A 24,666-nucleotide genomic window follows, 5' to 3' on the forward strand; every position below is an offset into this window, starting at 1 on the left:
TGATTTAAAAAAAAATACCATGACCAAAAACAGCTTGGGAGAGGAAAGGATTTATTTGGCTTATGATTTCACATCACAGTTCATCATCAAAGGAAGTCAGAGCAGGAGCCAGGGCAGGATCCTGGAGGCAAGAACTGAAGCAGAGGCTCTGGAGGAGTGCTGTTTACTCTTGATCAACCTGCTTTCTTACAGCACCCAGGACCAGCTGCCCACGGTGGCCCTACGCACAGTGGGCTGGACCATGCCACATCAATCATTAGTCAAGAAAATGCCCACAGACTTGCCCTTAGGCCAATCTTATAGGGGCATTTTTTTTTCAACTGTGGTGCCCTCTTAGATGACCCTAGCTTAGTTGACAAAAAATGCTAACCAAAACATTCCTCTTGATTATTGTAATGACCTAAAGCTTTCTATCAGCCTATAGACCTCAACTTAACCAAAATCAGCTACTAGCTTGTCTACACAGTTTGCCCTGATCAACTTTTCAAAAGCCAGCATCACTCATAGCTTTTAATACACTGTTAATTATATCTAAAATTTAAATAAAATTTACAGTTTTATCACTAAGAAAAATAAAGTGTCTTTTCTAGTGTGAACAAACAGTCTTTCAGTATAGTCTTCAAAGCCCTTTGGTCCTATTGTATTGTCTGGCTTTAAAGAAGATTAGCTAGTGTGATTTTTTTTTCTATTAGCAAATTTCCATGTCAAAGTTTAGTACATGTTCTATACAACTTCATTTTTTATTTTCATCAAAATTATACATTCACATGATAAAAAAAATCAAAGTATACTAAACAGTTGGGAAAAATCACTTTTTATTCTATTCTTCCTATTTCCTGCTTAATGAAAACCACTACTATTTTAAACTTTGTTTTTATTTTGTCTGGGGAAAGATAGACAAATATGCAACAGTGCACATCTGTAGGGCAGGACAACTTTGGGAAGTGGGTTCTCTCCTACCATTCCCTGAGTTATGGAGATGCAAGTCATGCCATTGTCTTGCAAAGCATGAGCATTTAACTCTCTAAACCAGTTTTTCTCAACCTGTGGGTCGAGACCCCTTTGACAAGCCTATATCTCCAAAAGATATTTACATTATGATTCATAACTAGCAAAATTACAGTTAGGAAGTAGCAATGAAAGTAATTTTATGGCTGGGTGGTGGTGGTGAACTCCTATAATCCCAGTACTCAGGAGGCAGAGGCAGATGGATCTCTGAGTTGGAGGCCAGCCTGGTCTACAGAGTGAGTTCCAGAAAAGAAAAGAGAAGAGAAGAATTTTATGGTTAAGGGTCATCATAACACAAGGAATTGTATTAGAGGGTTGAAGCATTAGAAAGATTGAGAACCACTGCTCTAAATCATCTTAAACCAAAAATAGCTACTTCCTTTTTTTTTTTTTTAATTTTCAGAATCTTTAATTAGCATACTTTAAATAGCTGCTGCTTTTTGGTCATTTCAGTTTCCAATAACACCTGATTTCTTACCATAAAATAAACATGAGAGTTTAGTTCATTTATATACCTACTGTTCACTCCTTTACACATTATAAGCATTCGCTTTCTTTCCTGTTGGACCATCCTTGTAGATATAATTGTACCAGTTTTGGTCAAATCAACATTCAGAACCAGGCTGTGGTCCAAGCCTTTAATCCAAGCCACTTGTGAGGTTGAGGCAGGAGGATCACAAATTCAAAGCTGACCTGATCTGGCCTGAACAACTTTTCAATACCTGTCTCACAAAATAAGTGAATGAATGAATGAATGAATGAATGAATGAATGAATGAATGCAAAAATCAGCACTCATGATTTAAACCACTCATCAAAGTTTTTCAATACAAATTTTGTTTTTAGGTTTAGGATTTTTTTTTGTTCAATTTTTAAAATTTCCTCCTTCAGGAAGGGAGAGGGAGTGAATGGTGGGGAGGGACTGGAAGGAGAAGGAAAGAGGGAGGGGAACTGATCGGGCAGAGAAAATAATTAATTAATAATAAAAAAATTCCTTCATTTTCTCTAGTTTTTTTGGGATTCCCTATTGTTTACTTACAGCTTTCTTGGGTTTTTATTACTGTTTTTTAAGTTAACATACAAAGTGGTGGGTTTATTATAAAATTCAATATAATGAATTAAATATAAATTTAATTTCTGTATATTTTCACACATTTTTGTTTTAATCTGGAGAGACTTCCTCAATTTTTATTCCATAAACTAAGAATTACAAAACTTTATGGAAAGAGCCAATAAATATTTAGGCCTCTATCAGCCTATCCCTGAAACTGTGACCCAGTTCTTTTGTTATGTGAAAGCAACCAAAATGAGCCATTGAAAGGCATTGATATGGCCCAGGAAAACTTAACACATGCCTACAGGTGTCAGACCTCTGCTCTAAACTGTCTCACTCTTTGGTTTTCTCTGTTTGGTGGATCTTGCTTCTGGTTTTTTGTTTGTTTGTTTTTTAGAGAGTGTTTCTTTTTCTTTTATGAATATATTTGCTTTTCTGTCTCTGGGGAAATTGCATGAAACCCTGTTGTTACTGGTTGGTTGATAACTTGGATTTATTGTTTATTTTCATTTTTTTTTGCATAGGCTTTATTTACTCAGAGTTGCTTTATTCCATGTGTTCCAACCCATTTTTCATACTAGAAGCTTTCTTTAAATTCCTGGTTGTCCTTGCATATGTACTTAATATTTTAACAGGTGCACTAAAATGCTGATCATGAGTTATCTGTAGATTTGGATAGGGTGTGCTTGCCATGGCTCTCATCTTGGATTTGAACTGACACTTGGAACTCTCTGAGCTGTATGGTTAACCCTTTCTTAGAGATTGAATTCCCAAAAAAATCTCTCTGTTTCCTGTCAGAGTCTCTGTTACTTCAAGAGCCAAGTGGGAGAATCATGGGACTGTTGTTGAATTCGTTAACATTCACCAGCTTCTCAATTTTCAAGTTGCTATTTTCACCCTCAGCTGCACCTGGTTGTCCCCAGTCCATTAATCCTGCTTTACCTTCATCAAAGAAATGTGCCACTGCTCATGGGTGTGGAGATTAGAGGACAGCTTGCAGGTTCTCTCCTTCCATTATATGGCTTCCGAGAATCAAACTCCAGTTGTCAGGCTTTGGTGGCAGGTGCCTGTTGTGGCAAACTTACCCTCTACTGTCAAGCTTTCAAAATATGTGTATATATTACATGTATATGGTGTATATTATATATAAAAGCCTCCTTGCACCTCTGCTGTACTCAGCTGGTCATACCACATTTGGCAGTGGTTCTTATGAAGTCATACATGCGACAGGGTAGGCAGTTGTTTGGGTGTTGGGGGAAAGAAAATAATGCTTGCTAAGTTTTGCTGTAATGATATTTAAAATTCTGTTCAAGATGGACAAAATATTGGGATCAAGCACATTCCTGCAACCCAGTGTGGCATTTGGGTTCGAACCAGCAATGGAGGTCATTTTGCTTCACCAAATTATCCTAACTCATATCCGCCAAACAAGGAGTGTATCTATATTTTGGAAGGTATTTGACAAATCTCTGTCTTTTCTTGCATAAACTTTTACTTCACTGTAAAACTGAGGGCATTAGCTAAATGCCCTGCTTAAACCAGTTTGAACAAAATTTAAATGTGTTTAAATTATAATAAAGATAAATATTGTAAATATCGAATACATTAACAAAATGATAGTTAAATTTTAATGAGGATTCATAATTGTTTAAAGTATAGTTTGATTAAGTGCATCACTGTATGAGAAACTTTCCTGATAAGGAATTTAAGTTCACTGGCAAAGTTCATGTTGAGTTCCTTTGTTTTTCTCTGTATTACATATGATACACTTACTTTTTATGAATTAAGCAAGAATAAGCCTTCCACCTCCTCTCATTTTAGTCAACCAAGTATATTAACTAATTTAATAAATGACATATACCACAGGGAAATGCCTCAGGGAAATGTTACTATGTTACTATAATTCTACAATATGGCATGATTATTGCTGTGAAAGTTTTTCTTGTGGCTTTTGCATACATAGTTCTCAGTGAGATTCTCAGATGTGAAGCACTAAAGTTATTGATTTGCTTGTCTCATCTGGGTCCATTCTTGTATGTCTTATTCATGTTGCCCTGTTTGCTTACTCTTACTTTATAGCTGCTCCTCGTCAACGAATAGAGCTGACCTTTGACGAACGCTATTATATAGAGCCATCATTTGAATGTCGGTTTGATCACTTGGAAGTTCGAGATGGACCATTTGGCTTCTCTCCTCTTATAGACCGTTACTGTGGCATGAAAAGCCCTGCATTAATTAGATCAACAGGAAGATTCATGTGGATTAAATTTAGTTCTGATGAAGAACTTGAAGGACTAGGATTTCAAGCAAAATACTCATTCATCCCAGGTAACAAATTAAGTGTCCTTAAAAAATAAGTTACCTTTCAATATTTGAATATATCACTAATTTTAGAATCTTAAGGTTAGAAAAGGATAATTTGATCAAGGTAATCAGATAAGACTAAAGAAATTGTCGAAGTCAAAAGAAAATCAGTCTAAGAACAAGTAAAAACTGTTTAAAATAGGGAGCAATAGACCACACATCCCAGTCCAATTCTGTGATAGGCCAGGCAACGTTGCATTTTCTTCTTAAGTATCTCTTAGGGCACACATCTAAGACCAACAACATCAAAATAAATACTATTTTTAAATAATTCAATCCATTGTCTTTTCACAATTCCCAAAAAAGCAGATATTTTTAATTGCACTTATTAACCATGCATAAATACTTTAGAAACTACTTAACAATATAATCAATACTGCACCTGCATTTAAGAGGACTAGATCTGGGTTTGAGTCTTTTCTCTACAATAAAGTTGTGTCTGAGACTTTGCAGTAGTAAAGTAGTAATACCTTCTGGATTCATTTCCTGGGACAGACATAACTAATTAATACAAATTTGCTGACTTAATTAAGGAAAGAGAAATACGAGTTGTTGTAGTTCTGGAAGCCAAAAATTCCAAAATCCAGTAAAGCCTCACTCCCTCTAGGAACTGAATCTTGTTTTGTTTGGGGGTACAGGTGGGAAGTTGAGACAGTCTCCCTATGTAGCCCTAAGCTGTCCTTAAACTCTATGTAGATCATGCCAGCCTCCAATTCTGTCTGACTCTGCTGAGATTAAAGGTGTGAACCATCACTCACAGTTAGATCTGTTCTTTATCTCTTCTGTTGTCTGGAAGACAATCCTGGCATTTCTGCATTTGTGACATATTACTCTAACTTCTGACTTCACAGCTTTTCTTAAAATTCTTTTGCTTTTTTAGTTATCTGTGCATTTTTTATTTTGTGTGTGTGTGTCTGTCTGTCCTCTGTCTCTGTCTGCATGCATTTATGCCCAGAGGCCAAAAGATGACATCATGTCCCCTGAAGCTAGTTGCAGGTGGTTGTGAACTTTCCTCTGAATTCTGGGAACAGAACTCCAGCTCTCCCTGCAAACAGCAGCAAGTGCTCTTAATCGATAATCTATCTCTTCAGACCCAGTCTTCTTAAAATTCTTGTTGATGTATCTTATGTTGTAATATAATACTCTTTTGATAACCATTTAAAGTAAAATTCACGGGAATTTGGATGTGAATCTATCTGGGAACTACTCCACTGTCAGCCTACTGCATGGTCTTACCCACACCTTGTAGGTAAGAACACTGATCAAGTGCTATCCATGAAAAGTGCATACACTCTAATGTGGAAACTCAGAAATCGGTATGTTATTGTACCCAAGGAGTTTACAAACATGACAGAATGAAATGACAACCTTGTGCAGCAAGTGTATAATCATTTCTATTTGTTTTTATGGAGGAAATTTAATTGAAAAATACACAAATGAGACTAATTATAATCCTGTCACTTTATGTTTAAAATCATTGATAACAATTAGGTAGTTACCTCTTAAGATGGATTTCTTTATTCAGTGTGCTTTTACAAAACTGGTCATGCTATGCATACAGCTCTATTACCAGATTTTTTTTTCCCTTAAAAATCAAACCACTTTGTATCTGAATCAATAAGCATTATAGAAGTTTTTTTGCATCAGTATAATCTATCTAATACCGAAAGGACAATATTTTCAAACAGTAAAACTCGTCTAATGGACTTTAATAACAGTTTTAGGATCACAGCAAAACTTAGCAGGAAGTAGTTATCAGATGCACCCTCCACTCCTCTGTGTCCACATCTTGCCAAAAGAGTGGTATATTTTGGTACAATCAGTAAACCAACATGGGCACATCATAATTTCCCAAAGTCTTTAGCTTGCTGTATAGTTCACCCTTGATATTATATGTCCAATGAGTTTGGTAAATAGCATATATCCACTGTTATACAGAGCAGTTTCACTGCCTAAAAATTTTCTAATCTCCACTTACTACACATCCTTCCTCCTAAACTGCTGGCAACCACTGGCCTCTCTATTGGTTTCTCATTTCCATGTCATGTATGGTTGGGATCATGCAGTATGTTGACTCTTCAGGTTGACTTCTTTCACTTAACTATATGAACATGATGTTTTTCCATGGCTTAATAGGTGACAGTGTGTGTGTGTGTGTGTGTGTGTGTGTGTGTGTGTGTGTGTGTGGTGTTGCATTTATTGTGTATATGTGTATATGTTTGTCACAGTACATAGAGGTTAGTAGACAACTTGTAGGAATCAGTTCTCTCTATCATGTAGGCTCCAAGGTGAATTGTGATATGTGCTAAGGAAAATTATTTAGAAACAAAAGGCATATGTCTTATCTGTCCAATTGTACAAGTTATCTAAAGTTGTTTACCACTCTAGTTGGTGGCATGAACCTGGGAAAGCAGGTTCCTAAAAATGAGATACACTAAAGTCTTGTGCAATAGCCAACTTTACTCAGAGCATCAGACAATTTATACTCTGAGGGTTAAGGAGAACCACATGAAAAGGTCTTCAATCACAAGGACAAGTAACACATGCAAAAACGTGCTTTTCCATAGAGGCACATGAATAACAACAGCTGAAGTAAGCTCACTCCTATCTGCTATACCTGTGAAGAGCACAAAAACACATTCCAAGAACAATTCTGTGTTTTGAAGAAACTGAGGTCACAACTCTTATCTTGTTTCTTGGAGTGTCTCACAAGCACTCAGAATTCTCACACATGGACTGTGTTCTGACATCAAGAAGGCAAATTCATGGAAATAGATAGTAGAAAGTTAGCACTTTAGTGAGCACACATTCTTTTTTAATAATGAAAACTATTTCTGAAAATAAAAAAGTAATTGTTGAACAACTGTATCTATGCACTAAAATCACTGAACTGTACACCAAAAAAAAAAAAAAAAAAAGGTTGGCATGCTTAGAATGGTGCTGCACACTTAGGATCCCAGCTACTCAGGAGGTTGAGAAAGGAAGAGAGCACATTTGAGGACAGCCTGGGCTGTATGCAAGACGCTGTCTCAAAACCATAGTTAGCCAGGCGGTAGTGGCGCACGCCTTTAATCCCAGCACTCGGGAGGCAGAGGCAGGCGGATCTCTGTGAGTTCGAGGCCAGCCTGGGCTACCAAGTGAGTTCCAGGAAAGGCGCAAAGCTACACAGAGAAACCCTGTCTCGAAAAACCAAAAAAAAAAAAAAAAAAAAACCATAGTTAATGTGCTATGTTTTGTTTGGAATTTACTACAACTGAAATGTAATAACTTGTGTTTCTCAAAATGTAAGAAGTTAAGAAGGATAACAGAGGAGGTGATTCACAGGATATTCTGCCCTATAAACTTGTTCACAGAAGCTTGAGAACCAGTTATTTGTAACAAAATAAGCTATTTGTTTACATAGGTCATGTATTTAATGTTTATAGCCTAAATTAACTGAAGTAATCCCTTTAGTGTCATAAAATGCTACTACAAAATCTTATATATGAGTCACATCTTTACAAGTTTAGAGTTTTGAAACAAAAAAAAATCGACAATAAAACATATTTTTCAGGATCTGGGAGGATGTTCCAGTGGTTAAACTGCTTGCTGTGTACATGCACTCCCATGTAAAAGAAACCATGTAAAAATGAAAGACTGTGTGTGGTGGCACACACCTGTAACCACAGCACTGGGAAGCAGAGACCTAGTGGATCCACTGGTCCTGCCAAAAACTTCAGACTCTAGGTTCTGTGAGAGAATCATTCAATTCAGTGAAAGATCCTGTTTCTAACTAAAAGAAAACAATAAAGTAGAGCATGATAGATGAAGATACCCAAATGGACATCTGGCCTCTACATACGTACACAATTTTTAATTTTCTTTTTTAAAAAATATTTTTTAAATAACCAGATTTAGGGCTGGAAAGATAGCTCAGCAGGTAGAAAGAAGCATTTGCACATAGGCCTGGCAACCTGAATGTAATCCCCAGACTCCCACCAGGTGGCAGGAGAGAACTGGTTTCTGCGCGCGCGCGCGCGCGCGCACACACACACACACACACACACACACACACACACACACACACACACACAAAGAAAGTCAGCCAACGTTATATGTAAAGACACTTTGAACAAAAGTAGTTTTGTTTTGTTCTTTTTATACAGTTTATAGCTAAAAAGTGCTTGGAATTTCTGGAATATTTTATCTTTGTACTTTACAGGGCTTGTGGTGCTACCTTCATTATATTAAACTTTACACTAATGGAAATATCATCAACATTACATAATATCCTGTTTTATAGATGAGAAAGCTTAGGAATTAAGTACTTTTCTGTACAGTAGCAAATTCAGGACTATATTGAGTTTCCTAGGTTATTTTTTCTATTGTGTCATATTTCCTTTTTACTGTAGACAGGAATTTCCTAGTTTATCTCTTAACTTCGAAAACAAACTCATAACAATAAATATAGGATCCATAATGGACTGAAATACAGCTGTGTTTATTTTGCTGTTATTTACAGGCATATTTCCAGTTGCACACTACACAGTGAGTTCAAGGCCAGCCTATATACGCTATAGTAGTAAGGTGGATCTCTGTGAGTTCAAGGCCAGCCTGGTCTACATAGTGAGTTCCAGGACAGACAGGGCTATGAAAAGAGACTCTGTCTCAAATAAATTAAATAAATAAATGAATGAGTGAATGAATAAATAAAAAAATTTAAAAAGAAAGAAATGAAAAATAATTCTGATTAACTTTCCAAAAAGTTCTTATAGCTTTTCCCTAGTACAGTTTAAGATTTTAATTCTGCTTTGATACTTTTTGCAGAAGAGCTGGTGTCCACTAGTTGACTCTTTAAATGAGGATAAATTTAGTTTTAGTTTAAAAAGAACAATCACTGAAATGTATTTGAAATTAAGCTAGTAGTTTATTTCTCCACTTTCTAATATGTAATTTGGTAATTTTCTAAAGTATCTTCAATTAAAGTCAGTGTTAATAAAAATTGAGTGTCCTCTTACTTGGATTTAACCACGTATGTAAATTAGGTTTTCCAGAGTACATATACAGTCTTTTATTTGTGGTTCCTCTTTTAACTTAGAAATAATTGTTGAGGCATATATGTAATGTTTTTAAAAAGAATAGTTGACTGATAAATAGGAACTATTTATAAGTCATTAGCATTGGGTATATTTATATTATTTTGAAATTATCACCACTACCCATTGAAGCAAACATTTTAGAAATCATTTACTATATCTCAACACAAAGGAAATTATTTCTTTTAAGGCTAAATAGTATTCCATTGTATTAAGTAGACCATATTTTATTTATCTGTCCATATGTTAGTGGACTATTACATTTGACAGTTAATATTTGCAGTAGCATAAAGCACACATAATGAACTCAAAAGTGTACAAATTTTCATTAAATGTCAACGCCATGAGCATTCTCACAAATGACTAGTGATGAAAATGTCTCTTGCGTTGCTGTGTAGTGAAACTTTGGACATGAGTTAGGTCTTGAGGAAGCTCAGTACCAGTGACTTTCTTTTCTTTTCTGTTACAGATCCAGACTTTACTTACCTTGGAGGTATTTTAAATCCCATCCCAGGTTTAGTATATTACCTCTTTCTTCCTATGACATTTTTTATTAGTTTTATTTTTCTTTGAATATCTTTTTTTTTTTTCCCTAGATTGCCAGTTTGAACTCTCAGGAGCTGATGGAATAATACGTTCTAGCCAGGTAGAACAAGAAGAAAAAACAAAGCCTGGCCAAGCAGTTGATTGCATATGGACAATTAAAGCTACCCCAAAAGCCAAGGTATTGTTTGTTATATATTGACTTACTTCAGAGACGAACATAAGAATATATGACTTCTATAATGTATTGTTTGATTCATGCAAATATTTGTAACTAAATTTTTTTGTTTCATTTCCTCTATTGGGAACCTACTAAGACCACAGTGTTTTTGCAGTTAAATAAACTGAGAGAGAAATAGTTAGATATTATACATATATTAAGGTTCTTTTTTAATTTTTAAGTGTGTGTGTGTGCACAAAGACACACACATGGCACAGCACACCTGTGGAAGTCAGAGGACAGCTTCATGGAGTTGATTCTTCTCCTTCCACCTCCATGTGGGTTCTGGGAGTTAAGTTCAGTCATTGGGATCACACAGCAGGTGTTTTACCTGCTGAACCATCTCATCAACCCCACATTAAGACTCGTCATCTTGAAAGACTGTGATTTTTAAAAATCTACCGAGTCCTGACTGTTGAATGCAAGTATTGATGAAGCACTTGCTGGGTGTTTTGTTTCGCTTTGTTTGAGTGCTTTAGGGTCCTGGGAAGACGCCTGGATGAGTCAAGTGCTTGCTCTGAAAGCATGAGGACCCGAGTGCAGCTCCCAGCACCCACACACAGCCAAGCACCTCTGGTAGTGCGCGTCTGTAACACCAGCAGAAGGAGGGAGGGAACACAGGCGGACCCCAGAGGCTTGCTACTCACCCAGTCTAGCTGAAATGGGGAGCTCAAGATTCAGTGAGAAACCCTGTCTCAAAAACTAATTAGGTGGATAGCAAGAGAGGAAGATACATGTATACACACATGACACACATACGTCTTCAGAAGAAATCCTTTTTTCTGGTAAGGAACATTAGGCTGGAAAAAGTTAAATATCTTAAAGGATTGGTCATACCAGTGTGAAATACAAACACTGAATCTTACTCAGGTCTGTGTTCCCACTGTTCTGTCCTCTGTAATCATGTCAAATTGATATGGACAGTGCTGCAAAAAAAAAAAAGAATGCCTTTAAATAACCCTGAGATTGATTGTTGACTACTTGTGCTTTTTATTTTTAATTTATACTGCTAGGAATATCAACAGAGATAAAATTAGATTTATGTGTTTGTAGAAAAGGGAAAAGAAAAAGGAACTATAAAAACATATCATGATTTGGGGACCAACCTGGGCTACATAAGTGAGATCTGACCCTCCCACAAAAAAACCATGAAAAATGAGATTTATATTTATGGAAAATGATAGATAACCTGAAAATGTTTTAAAACAGGTCAAAACACTTGGAAATATTGGACAAAACTTACCAGGTATTCCTCAAAAAGAAAATATAATTTTAAAATAAAACCAGTGATTCTTATGAAACCAGACAACTGTATATTAGTACAGTAAAATAAAACTGATGTTACAAATGCCTATGGGGATTTCAGTTACTCATTACTCCTCAGGGGTCAGTGGTGGACATACCATGAGTTAGGTTTTAACACCACCATTGTGAGGCCCCTTACACATCCAGAACCCTTAGAGGGAGATGACTGAACTAAAGGGGAAACAAGGAAACATGTTACAGGGGCTTGTTCTCTGGTGAGGGGAAGTTCTTTTTTTTCTAGACAGGATTTCTTTGTGTTAACAGCCCTGACTGTCCTAGAACTTGCTTTGTAGACCATGTTGGCCTCAATCTCACAAAGATCCGTCCACCTGCCTCTGTCTCCCAAGTGCTGGGATTAAATGTGTACCCCACCATGCCTGGCATTCTCCTATGATTTCCTACCTAAAAAGTAACCTTCATGTCTGGGATATGAATTGATATTCCCTGGTCAGTCCAGGAAATACAAATCATAAAAATTAACAAGGGAGTCTAGTCCTGAGCTCACAACTTTAAGGCAATTAATTAATCTAAAAGAGCCAAACATACTATGTAGTTTGCACCCATAAAATGCCACTGAAGGTTACCTCCCAATCCCACATCAGGTAATAACCCTTCTGCTCACAGTCCATCATGAGGTGAGCATAGACAAAACAAAAAGAAAGAAGCTTAGTCTCCTAGGTTTTAGATCTCCAAGAACTATATCCTACAAGAAGGAACAGAAAGATGAGAGAGAAAACTGACCAGGTAGATTTTTTTAAAGGACTATATATATAAAACATCAATAACAAAAGGAATGGTTATTTTAAAACTGAAGAAATCTATAATAGGAAGGTATAGCAATATCTTAAGACATTTTTCAAGAATTGATGAAAGGCATAAAACATGGTGGCTCCCTAAAAGAAAATATGATTAAATGTTGTATAGATTGACTCACACACAGGAAAAAAAATTAAACCTGAGAATAGAAAGATTGCCTCCAAAGGGATATTTAGTCATTTATTGAAAACATGTGTATTTATTTCATATGTGAGGAGGATACATGCATACCTTGGCACACATGTGGAAGACAGAGGACAACATGCTAGAGTCAGTTCTCTCATTTCTCCTCTTGGGACCCAGGAGTCAAACTCAGGTTAGCAGCCTTCACAGTAGATGTCCTTACCCCCTTTCTTATTTGATATAGTGCTTGAAGTTTGAACTATAGCAAGAGATAGGTATAAAGGGGATAAAAATAGGAAATGAAGTCAAATTATCCCTATTTGCAAGTGACATGATTCTATACTTAAAATATCCTATAGAATCTTCTAGAAAACTCTCAGATTTAATAAATACAGTAAAATTGGAACATACAAAATCAATGTTTTTTAAACAGTAGCTTTCATATATACCAACAAGGAAAAAATTCACAATTCAAAATAGTTACAAAAAATTTAAGCACCCAGGAATATACCTAACTAAAGAAGAGAAAAACTAAAAAAGGAAATCAGAAAAGACAAGACAGTGGAAAGTCCTTCCATATTCCTGGGTTGGCACAATTAATGTGAAATGGCTACACTACCAAAATTAATCCCAGATTTAGTGCAATACCTACCAAAATTCCATTGTTATATTCCTTAGAATATAACAATAAAAATAATCCAAAAATCCATATGAAACGACAAAAGACTTCAAATAACCAAAGCAGTAAAGTACAGCTGGAGGTATTACAATGGCTGCTTCAGACTCTGCTGTAGAGCTATGTGATGAGGACAGCCCGTACTAGTGCAGACAGATCAGTCAGTGAAGCAGAATAGAGAACCCAGGAATAAACCAACAAAGCTCTGCCCACCTAACTGACAAAGGAGGCAGAAACATTCACGGTCGGCCGGGGATGGGGGGGCCCTATTCAATAAATGGTGCTGGTGATACTTGGCATCTACCTACTGAGAAATGAAATTAAATATATGTCATCCACGTTGTACAAAAATCAATTTTACAACTTTCAGATGAAACCATAGGGAATCTTCTTCAAGACCCTCCAGTAGACACAGGAACTTTCCAAAAAGAACTTCAACAGTGCAGGAAGTAACACCGAGTACCAATAAATAGGTGGATCTACATAAAAAAGGTTGCTGCCAAGCAAAGGAAACTGTCAGTAGAGCACACAGCCCACAGAAAGGGAGAGAATCTTTACCTCAGATAAGGAGCTAATACGCAAAAAAGAACTGCAGAAATTAAATACCAAGTAATGAAACTGTCTATCAGCAAATGGGCTAATGAATGGAATAGACAGTTTTCAAGAAATACAGATGACCAATAACTATTTTCTAAGATGTTCAGCCTCCCTAGTCATCAGATAAGTGTAATTTAAAACTATTTTTAAGATACCACCTCTCCCCAGTTAGGACTTAACTGGGTATAGATACCATCGATAATTTAACAAATGTGGGAAAAATGTGGAGAAAGAAGAACTCTTTTCATAGTTCATAGGAATGCAAATTAATATAGTCATTATGGAAATCAATTTGGAGATTCCTGGAGAAAAAAAAAAACCTAAAAATAGGACTACCATCTGACCCAGCTATTCTGCTTGGGACATAGACCCAGAGAACTCCATACCTATCATAGAGATGTTTGCATCCCCATGTTTATTGCTGCTCTCTTGACTATAACAAGGAAGTAGAACTAACCTAGTTCCCAGCAACAGATGAATGGATAATGAAAATATGGTATATATTTAAAATGGAATATTCAGCCTAAAATAAAAATGAAATCAAAAAATTTGAAGGAAAATGGATAGGCTTAGAACATATAATCTTAATCAGTATCACCCAATCCCAGAAAAAGTCCTCGTGATCTTGTTCATATGCAGATACTCAACTATAATGTATACACCATGTAAATAAACAAATTACATGTGGTTATAAAAAAGAAAAATGCTTACTGCTGAGTTCACTTATATAGTATGCTTTGTGTAAGCCCTTTTAGTTCCATCTCCAGGTATAAGGCATTTTCAGTGCAAAATAAGTCCTTTAGTGAGCAGTGTCCATATGTGAGTCCATGAGGGACTGTTGTTACTGGGAGACCTAAACTTTAAATCATGTTTTTAGTTTGAGTATTCCTATAAAATGTAGTTCTTTGTAAGCACTATGTTTAGTTGTGTATTTTATTCTTTAAACAAGAGTTTTAGCTATTTAAATTATAAAGGTTATTAGGTATGTTTAAAATAATGTACTTTTGAAAGCACTGAGAATACCTGGGAATATTGATTTATTGTCCCTGAATCTCAAAGAGTACCATGCTAGGTATTCTCTTCAGTATATGTTATAATTCTAAACTGTATCATTATTGATAAATAACATACTTTGAGTTTTTTAAATAAAAAGAAAGCACACAAATAGCCAATAGATTTGAAAAACAGCTAAGCATCACTATTAATCACAAAAACACAAATTAAAATCTGACCAATTAGAACGCTGTTACCTAAAATTCAATAGCAAATACTGAGGAGGCTGAAGAAAGGGGAACTGCTGTACCTTGTTTATGGAAACATATATTCGTTGTAGCCCTATGGTAAGCAGTGTAGGACTTCCTCAGAACTAGCAGTGCCATGTGATTTAGCTCCTCTATTACCAGATCATCCAAACGGAAAACAAATCAGTGTTCAACTAGAGAATTGCACTTCGGTGTTTATTTCAGTGCTGTTCACAGTAGCCAAGCTGTGAAACCGACAGATATATAAATGGACAAAAAAAGGTTATATATACACAGTAGGCTATTATTCTACTATGAAAATGAAGAACAGTCATTCTGAATCTAGAGGAGATTATGTTAAGTTAGTCAGATATGGGTGTTACAAGCTCTCACTTAAAATGTGGAAGCTAAAAGCAGCTGATCTCATTAGAGAGTAGAATAGTGATGAGTACAGGCTGGAAAGCAGGGAAGAGGAAGGGAAAGAATGACTAACAGGTACAGGGAGATAATTAGTTGACAATTCTCTGTATTACAACAAAGGTGATAAAGAGGATGTTTTTATATTTCTAACACAATGGTAAATGTTTAAAGTAATAGCTATATGCTTATCATCTTTAATCATTGCATAGTGTAGTTTGTATTGAACAATTACTATGTGTCTGTTAAAAATAAAAATGAGCCAGGCAGTGGTGGCACACTCCCTTTAGTTCCAGGACAGCCAAGGCTACACACACACACACACACACACACACACACACACACACACGCACGCACGCACTCACGCACGCACGCACAATCTCAAAGGGGGGGGGGATAAATAATAAGAGTAAGCTGGGTGTGATGGTATCACATGCCTGTAATTGCAAAATGCAGGAGACAGTGGCAAGAAGATGACAAGTCCATGGCCAGCTTCAGCAAATTTAAGCCACCTGAGACTACATAGTAAAATCCTATTTTTAAAAAATTCAATAAAAACTAAATATAAGTAAAGCTTTTAATTTTATGTGTATATGTGTTTGTCTAGATGTATATAAGTGTACGACATGCATATCTGGTGCCCTCAGAAGTCAGAAGGGCATCAGATGCCCTGGAACCAGAGTTACAGACAATTGTGAGCCTCCATGTGACTGCTGGGAACCAAACCCAAGTCTTCTGGAAGAGCAGTCAGTGTCCTTAACTATTTAGCTATCTCTCTCCAGTCTCCTAAATAAAAATTTATGTATTGTAAGACAAATCAACCATAAAGTATACCAGATAAACAGCAGATATAAAACAGAGAGAAGCATTGGATTGAGATATGAAATCCAGTGAACTCATAGAATTAAATTATAAAAGGAAATGATTCCTGATCTTAAAAAATGATGGGAAATTGATGTTTTTGATATTAGGAGTTTGCTTATTTATTTTGACTATAGCATGGGATAGGATTTGTGTGTGTACACATGTGTGCATCTGCATGTGGGGCCAGAGGTCAGCCTCGGTTGTGGTTCCTTAGAAGCCATCCACTTTGTTTTTGGAGATAGGGTCTCTCACTGGCCCAGGGATCACTAATTAGGCTGGGCAAGCTGGCTCCAGCAACTCTGGAGATCAACCTAATCCACCTCCCCAGTGCTGGTCCTGCAAGCCCACCATGCCTAGCTCCCCACTGTGGTGAAAAGTCAAGCACATACTTTATTGACTGAGACATCTCTCCATATTTGTTTCCAAAGTGGTACATAGAGAACTACTTAGAAATGAAATTAGTGTCTGGCATTTGTAATAGGGGCAGAAGGCATGAAAGACAAAGATACAACAGAACTACCTGAGTTGATTGTTAGTGAAGTTGAGGGGATGGTTTGTGGATATGTTGTATATTTTTTATGCTTTACATGTTTCAAGTTTCCCAGTTGAGAGTTTTTAGATTGTCACAAGAATATCATGGAAAAAAACTTTATTAATAGGTTGATAAGTAGTCTAAATTGTGATATATGGAGTATAGAATCTTTCCATTTCCTCTCTGCCTCCCTTTCTATCCTATATCTTACTCTTCACAACGTCTTAGGAGACTAAAACTGAGGAAATTGTCTCATTCTTGCCAATGAAACGGGAAAGGAGGAACACTGTCAAGTCAGCTAGAGAAGTTAAAAAGGAGTGGAGGGGACAGCACTGATTCCTTGCTCCTCAGCTGCATGTGCAGAAAACAGATCCACAAAATGGCAAATTACTCAATAAGCCACCCTCTCAGTCTCTGAGTGGATCACTACCTGGATAAACTTACCCAGCACAGCGAAGGCTTTAAATACACCCTAATTTGGAACCACCATCCATCACACAAAGTGAGGTTGAGCTTGGAGTGGGAACAACATTGATTGCCTGCCAAGGCAATAGAAAGAACAAAATTCAGTGATCTCCAGGATGTTTCCATTAACATCACAATATTCAAAGTGTCTAGGAGTGGCAAGTATGTTAGCTCATGCTATAATCCCAGCACTTTGGATGCTGAGACAGAAGGATGACTAATCTCCAGGCCAGCCAGGGCCTCATAGCAACAGTCTGTCTTAACACAGAAAAGGTCTAGAATAAAAAAATTTAATGGCATACAAACAACCAAGAAAATGGTATTAATTCTGAAATTAGATTTCAACAGTTCCCCCACCTTAATAGGATCCAAATATCAAATTGTCAAAACTTAAAATCATCAATGTAACCAAAACTGGGGAGGGGGGTAAGGGGGTGATAGGACTCAGCAGGGAAACTGAAATTTAAAGATCAGCCCAAAGCAATGTCTGAAGTTTACAGAATTGCTGAATATAATGTCTGCCAGAATGGAAATGATAGAAAGTCAGTAACATCAAACATGAATTGATAGAAATTATCTAATCTAAATTACAAAAACAGAATTTAAAACAAGTTAATAGATCCTCTGGCACCTGTGGGACAATTTCAAAAGGTCTTACATTTGTATCATTTAATCTATGAAGAGAAAGCTTAGTGCATAATAAATATTAGAAGAAATACTTTTGCAACCTCAAGTTTGGTGAAATATATAAAACTTACAGACTTAAATTTACTGTGAGCTGGGCATGGCAGCACACACCTTTAATCCCAGCACTCAGGAGGCAGAGGAAGGCAGATCTCTGAGTTTGAGGTCAGCCTGATCTACAGAGAAAGTTCCAGAACAGCCAGGGCTACACAGAGAAACCCTATCTCAAGGAAAAAAAAAAAAAACCTGAGTGAATTCTAAATTGGATAAACAAGCAAAAGAAAGCTACACACATCATAAATTATTTAAACCAATGATGGAGCTCCCAATATCTATCAGGAAAATCATGCTTTTTGTAAAAGGGAGTGATTATTTTAATACATTTGCATGTGTCTGTTCAGAAGTCATGGAATACACAGCTAGTAGATGAAAATCTTGTAAGTACTGGAGAAAAATTCAATTGAAAAGTGTATTTTATATAATATATTCTGACTGTAGTTTTCACTCCTCCAAGATCCTCCCCACCCACCCAAATCCACAGCCTTTCTTTCACTCTCATTAGAGTACAAGCAGGCTTCTAAAAAGTAATAATAAAATAAGATTAAAAAAAAAAACAGAATAGTTTGCAAACAAACTACCAGGAGAAAGGGTTCCAAAGAAAAGCACAGGAAACATATTTGCATACGTGAAAGTCCCATAAAAACACAACACCAGAAGCCATAATATATATACAATCTATAAAGAAGACAATGTCCAGACAAAGCATTATGAAACAAGGAATTTCAAAGAATTCTACTGAGTTCAGTTTATGTTGGCCATCTACTGCTGGGCGTGGGGCCTGCCCTTAAGTATTGTCTGTATACCCGTTAGACTTCATTGGAGAAAATTAATTTTTCATTTGCAAGGGGTTATTAATTCGAGATAGTGTCTGGGTTCAGGCTGGCATCCTGTATCCACTTCTTTCAGCACTGGGCCCCCATCTGGCACAGATCCATGGAGCTCTGAGAAGAGGGTTTTAATGAAGACATCCCATTTAGAGCTGAGTGTTCAGAGGTCTCTCACTCTCTGCACTTTGTTCTGTTATGGGTCTCTGGTTTTTGTTCGTATCCACTCTAGTAGCTTCTCTGGGAAGCGTCTCTGATGATGGCTGAGCAAGGCACTCATCTATGAGTCTAGCTGAATGTCAGGAGTCGTTTTATTATTACATTCCTTTAGGAGAATAGCAATAGTTAAATTTTCCCAGGGTCCCTGTTCTATCTTAGGTTCTGGGCCACTCCAGCAGTGTCAGGCATGGGTACCATCTCGTGGAGTGGGCCTTAAATCTGGTCAGATATTGGCTGGTTACGCCCACAAGCTTTGGGTCACTATTGCACCAGTGTATCTTGCAGTTAGGTCACTGTTGTATATCAGAGGTTTCCTAGTTCGATTGTTGTTTACCTTTTTCCTGGTGGCATGCAGAGTACCTGCTAGTACATGAACACTGATCAGTAGGGGAAGGCTCTAGGTAGGCACCAGCTTGACTTCTCCAAGTTCAAAGAGTTGTGTGGGTGTTGTCTTCAGCAATAGGGCCTTACCATCAATTTGTGGAGAGCAACCAGTAGCTTTATCAATAGTCTGGTTGTTTGGGGTGTCTGTGGGTTCTTCTTGACCATCAACTCAATTAGATATAACCCATTCCTGGAACTAGATATTTCATTGGGAGACAACAAATGTCTAGTTGGGGCTTTATCTCACCATTATTTGGTGATTCCACTTAGGTTTCTTTCATGTATGTATATATTTTAAGAAGCTTCTAATGTATTACATTTTCATACAGCAACTCAAATGGCCCTTATTTTTAGCTGTCCCTCCCCCATATTCCCTCCCTCAATCCTCTCTTCTCTCCCCCTCCCCATTTGATCATTCATTCTGTCTCCTCCCCAGTCATAACTATTCTAAGTCCCCTTCCTAGGGATATCCATCCCTCCCCCCTCAAAATATTTTTTATTTTATTAAATAATTATTAAATTAAATTTTTATTTAAATTAAGTAAGTAATAGTAAATTAAAAATCAATTTATTTTATTGATTATTTTTTCAGATGGTGTCACTATGTAGCTCAGGCTCGTGGAACTCACAATCCTCCGCCTTAGCCTTCTAAGTACTAGGGTATACTTAAACTCAGAATTCTGTAGCCTGAAAAGCTTGGAAATGAAAGCAAACTGAAAATATTGCTAAAGACAAAGAGATTATCATCATTGCCTGTAGACCTGCTATAAAATAAATTAAAGAAAGTTCTTCAAGTAAATGAGAAGTGTCATTGAATCATAGAACTTCTTGAATAAAGGGCAACAAATAGTGTCTAGCTAAATCAAACCTGTTTTATTCTACAAGTGTTAAAAAAGAAAAAGAGACCCATAGTAAACAGCTCTCTGCCCCCAAATCAGCTGCCTTTTAAAAAGTGACCATAGCTTAGAACTAGATAATCTGAGTCATCCTACAATTAAGCTAGACTTGAACTAACAGTTTGAAACCTTATAACAAAAATGTCCAAGACGTCCATGAGTTACTAGCAAGAGCTGTAATGACCATTCATAATCTTGTCTAAGAATTAGGGAAGATACAATGTAAGCTCCTTTCAGAAGACATAAGGAAATTACTGACAAAATTCCCAGAAAAAAAGTATGCCAAAACCCTCCAATATGTGTAATCTGAATGAATGGGCTACGCAAGAGTAGAGTGACATGCCCTCTGGAATAAGAGAGTAGCATGCACACACATTTCACTTTGTCAGATCCGTATATTCTCTAAAAGTTGTCTAAATTGACTTGAGGGTTTCATTGTTGTAGGGAGTTTTGAGACAAGGTTTCCTGTAGCTCAGGCCAACATCGAACTTGCTGTGTAGCTCAGGCTGGCCTTGAATTCCTAAACCACCTGTATCTACATCCTAAATGCTGAAATTACCAGGTGAGCACCACCACACCTGGTTCTGTTTCAGTGTATTCGTGTGTGTGTGTGTGTGTGTCGTATGACTTACTTTGAGCTAAATGTCTTTGAAGAATATTTACTGTAGATTTAAACATATTTCTTTTTTTAATTTATTTAACTTTATTTATGCATTAGTGTGAGAGTGCAAGATGCCCTGGAACTGGAGTTACAGACAGTTGTGAACTGCCATGTGGATGCTGGGAATTGAACCCCTGTACTATGGAAGATCAGCCAGTGCTCTTAACCTCTGAGCCATTTCTCCAGCCCCTAAACATATTTCTTTATATTAAAAGATTACGCAGACAGGCAGATATGCTATCACAAGTGTATAATCCCACTTACTTTGGAGGATGCTAAAGCAGGAGCATGGCAAGTTTAAGACCAGTCTGCCCAACTTTAACAATTCCTTTTCTCAAAGGAATGAGTTAGTAAGGAAGTGTGATGGCTGAGCAGATCAAGTGCTTACTGCAAAGCCTCACAACTTCAGGAGATCACTGGAACCCACGCAGAGGTGGAGTAGCCACCTCCACAGATCTGTCCTCTCACATAAGCATGCAGTAGCACATGTGTGCGCACAATAATCTGTTACTATCAATAACTGTTGACCAATATTGAATGTACAGAGGATGCAGCTCAGTGGTAAGCACTTGCCTACCATATGCAAGACCCTGGGTTAAGTAACCTAGTACCACGTCCACCCACGAAAAGGAGGCGGTAAACACTTGAGACACCGTGTTGGTTTTGCTGCTACTTATTTAGTTCTTCTAATTCATGGGTGTTTGCTTGCTCGTTTGTTTTCACATACAAATGCCGTTTCCTTTCCCTCCTCTCCTCCCAGTTCCTCCCCCACTGCCTCCTTTCCCCCATCCACTCCTTTCTCTTCAGAAACGGGCAGGCCTCCCATGGACATCATCCAGCCATGGCATATCAAATTGCAGTGAGACTAGGCACCTCCTCATATATTAAGGTTGAATGAGGCAACCTGGTAGGAGGAAAGGGTCCCCAAAGTAGGAACAAAGTCAGAGACAGCCCCTGCTCTCACTGTTAGGAGTGCCACCAGGAGACCAAGCTACACAGCTGTAATATGTGGAGAGGGCCTAGGTCAGTTCCTTGCAGGCTCCCTGTTTGTCAGTTCAGTCTATGAGCCCCGGTTAGTTGGTTTTCTTGTGGTGTCCTTGACCCCTTTGGCTCCTACAGTCCTTCCTCCCTCTCTTCTGCAGGATTCCTCGAGCTCTGCCTAATGTTTGGCTGAGGGTCTCTGCACCTGTTCCCATCAGTTGCTGGATGAAGCCTCTCTGATGACAATTGGGCTGGGCATCAGTCTGTGACTAGAGCAGAATATCATTAGGAATCATTTCGTTGACTTTTTTTTTCTTTTCTTTTCTTTTCTTTTTTTCTTTTCTTTTTTTTTTTTTTTTTTTTTTGGCCAGTCATGTTTGGTTTTATCCTAGGTCTCTGGGCTATCCAGCCACAGAGCCCTGGCCCTCCAGGCAATGTCAGGGGTGGGCATGAGTCTCAAGCTGGACTGGTCATTGGTTGGCCACTCCTACAGTTTCTGTGCCACCTTTACCCTCAGCACATCTTGTAGGCAGGACAGTTGTAAGTCGAAGGTTGTATGGCTGGATTGGTGAACAGTCCCTCCACTGTAAATCTTCCTGCTTACAGGAGATGGCCAGTTCAGGCTCTATGTCCCCCACTGCTAGGAGTCTTAGCTAGGGTCACCCTCATAGATTCCTGGGGAGTTTCCATTGCACTGGGTCTGCAGTTTATCCTAGAGATGCCCCCAAATTCCAGTTGTCTTTCCCAGTACTCTCTCCCTCCATCCTGATCTAATTCATAGTTTAAAAACCTAATTATTACCTTCTCTGAGCAAAAATATGCTAGATTATTATTTAGTATATGATACTCCTTTACAGTCTAATGAAGGAGACAATTGTAGTGTTAGAAGCAAAAACAGTGTTTTTATTGCATAAATAGTAAATTTATGAGAGCTACTTACACTGTCTACTTAGAAAGGGCTTATTTTATCTGAACACTTCAGGTAACAGTCAGTCACTGAGGATGTCAGGTCAGGAACCGAAGCAGAAGCCACAGAGCCCTGCTCCTTACAGTTTGCTTTCTTATACACCGAGGACCACATGCCCAGAATCGGCGCCTCCTGCAGTGGGCTGAGCCCTCCTACATCTATCATTAACAAGAAAAAGCCCCACAGACTTGCCAAAGGCAGTCTGATGGAAGCATTTACTACTCAGGTGACATTTCAGTTTCCTAGATACGTCTAGGTTTGGGTCAAGTTGACAAAAACCCACCAAGATGCACACAAATAGTAATTTAATTTTAAAAAATTTTTAATATACTTTTTATTTTAATATTAACATTTTATTAATATTAATTAATTACATTTTAATATTAATATTGTTTTCATTTTGATTTCTCATTGGGCCATTATGTAGCCCAGGGTGACTCTTGAACTTGCCGTGTGAGGCAAGGTGAGTTCCTGGCACTCCTGCCTGCACGTCTCAAGGGCCGGGACTGCAGGTGGGCACCACCATGCCAGGCTTGTTTTGTTTGATTGGTTTGGGGGTGTTTGAGACAGAGTCTCACATAGTCCAGGCTAGTCAGGAATTTGCTGCATAGGAAAGGATAACCTTCAACTTCCAATTAATCTTGCTGCTTCCTTATTTACTTATCTAAGTAAATAGAGAATAAAAAGTAGAACACGGGGGAAAAACAGAAAGAGCTGAGGCTGTAGGCCTATGCTACCACGTCTAGCATGAAAAATGTCTCTTTTTTGTTTAAATACATACACAAAGATTTTGTACTTTCATATTACAAAACCTATCTTATTAATTTCTCACTATGCTCATGGAAGTGCCAAATTGGTCATTTCAAATAAACTAAAGTTATTAATAGATCAAAACTTGATGCTGTTTTGCCATGGTTTTGATTTTTTTTTTTTAAGATATTTTTATTTATTTTGTATACAGCATGTATGACCAGAAGAGGGCACCAGATCTCATTACAGATGGTTGTGAGCCACCATGTGATTGCTGGGAACTGAACTCAGGACCTCTGGAAGAGCAGTCGGTGCTCTTAACCGCTGAGCCATCTCTCCAGCCCGGTTTTGATTTATTAAGCCTTTTAAGGTTATAAAGAATACCACTGCCTCCTGAGTAACATCTGGAAGGTTGAGTTCAGTGACAAGTCCAAGGAAATACTACTTTTCACACCAGAAATTTTTAATTATAGAGCCATCAAAGCAAGTAAAGACAAAAAGTGAGTGAGAGAGAGAGAGAGAGAGAGAGAGAGAGAGAGAGAGAGAGAGAGAGAGAGAGAGAGAATGAATGTGAATGTAAGGCCTCCCTTAAAGTTGAAGAACACACACTTTAAACACAGATCAACTTAAGTTCAAATCCTTGCCCTTGGGGCTGGGGAGATAACTCAGCAGGTAAGAGCACTTGCTGCTCTTCCAGAGGACTGCAGTTCTGTTTCCCCGCACCTGTATTAGTGGTACATACCACTGTACGTTCAGCTCCAGGGGTTCCGGTAACCTCTTCTGGCTTCTGTGGGTACCCACATACACATGACAGACACAAAAACATGTAGGTACACATAAATCAAAATAAATGTTTTTTTTCACCTTCTTGCTCTCTGTGACCCTGAGCAGGTTGAATCTCTCTTGCCATAAGTAACACTTGCTTTATAAGGTTCTGTTAG

At 37.6% G+C, this 24,666-nt stretch overlaps 2 protein-coding genes across 3 annotated transcripts in view; both read left to right on the forward strand.

Annotated features, from left to right (window-relative positions):
• Abcc12 (ATP binding cassette subfamily C member 12) overlaps nucleotides 1-24,666 on the forward strand; it is a 993,341-nt gene that overhangs the window by 902,558 nt on the left and 66,117 nt on the right. The gene's annotated exons all lie outside the window — the stretch shown is intronic.
• Nucleotides 1-24,666, forward strand: part of Neto2 (neuropilin and tolloid like 2) — a 64,783-nt gene that overhangs the window by 21,786 nt on the left and 18,331 nt on the right. The window contains exons 3-6 of one of the 2 annotated variants that reach the window (XM_076571774.1): nucleotides 3,375-3,515; nucleotides 4,141-4,389; nucleotides 9,970-10,014; nucleotides 10,097-10,224. In XM_076571774.1, coding sequence (XP_076427889.1) covers nucleotides 3,375-3,515; nucleotides 4,141-4,389; nucleotides 9,970-10,014; nucleotides 10,097-10,224 — 563 coding nt within the window. The remainder of the gene's footprint in view (nucleotides 1-3,374; nucleotides 3,516-4,140; nucleotides 4,390-9,969; nucleotides 10,015-10,096; nucleotides 10,225-24,666) is intronic. The other variant, XM_076571773.1, reaches the window with a different exon arrangement.

The sequence above is a fragment of the Peromyscus maniculatus genome, chromosome 5 (genome assembly GCF_049852395.1).
Source record: "Peromyscus maniculatus bairdii isolate BWxNUB_F1_BW_parent chromosome 5, HU_Pman_BW_mat_3.1, whole genome shotgun sequence".
Lineage (NCBI taxonomy): Eukaryota > Metazoa > Chordata > Mammalia > Rodentia > Cricetidae > Peromyscus > Peromyscus maniculatus.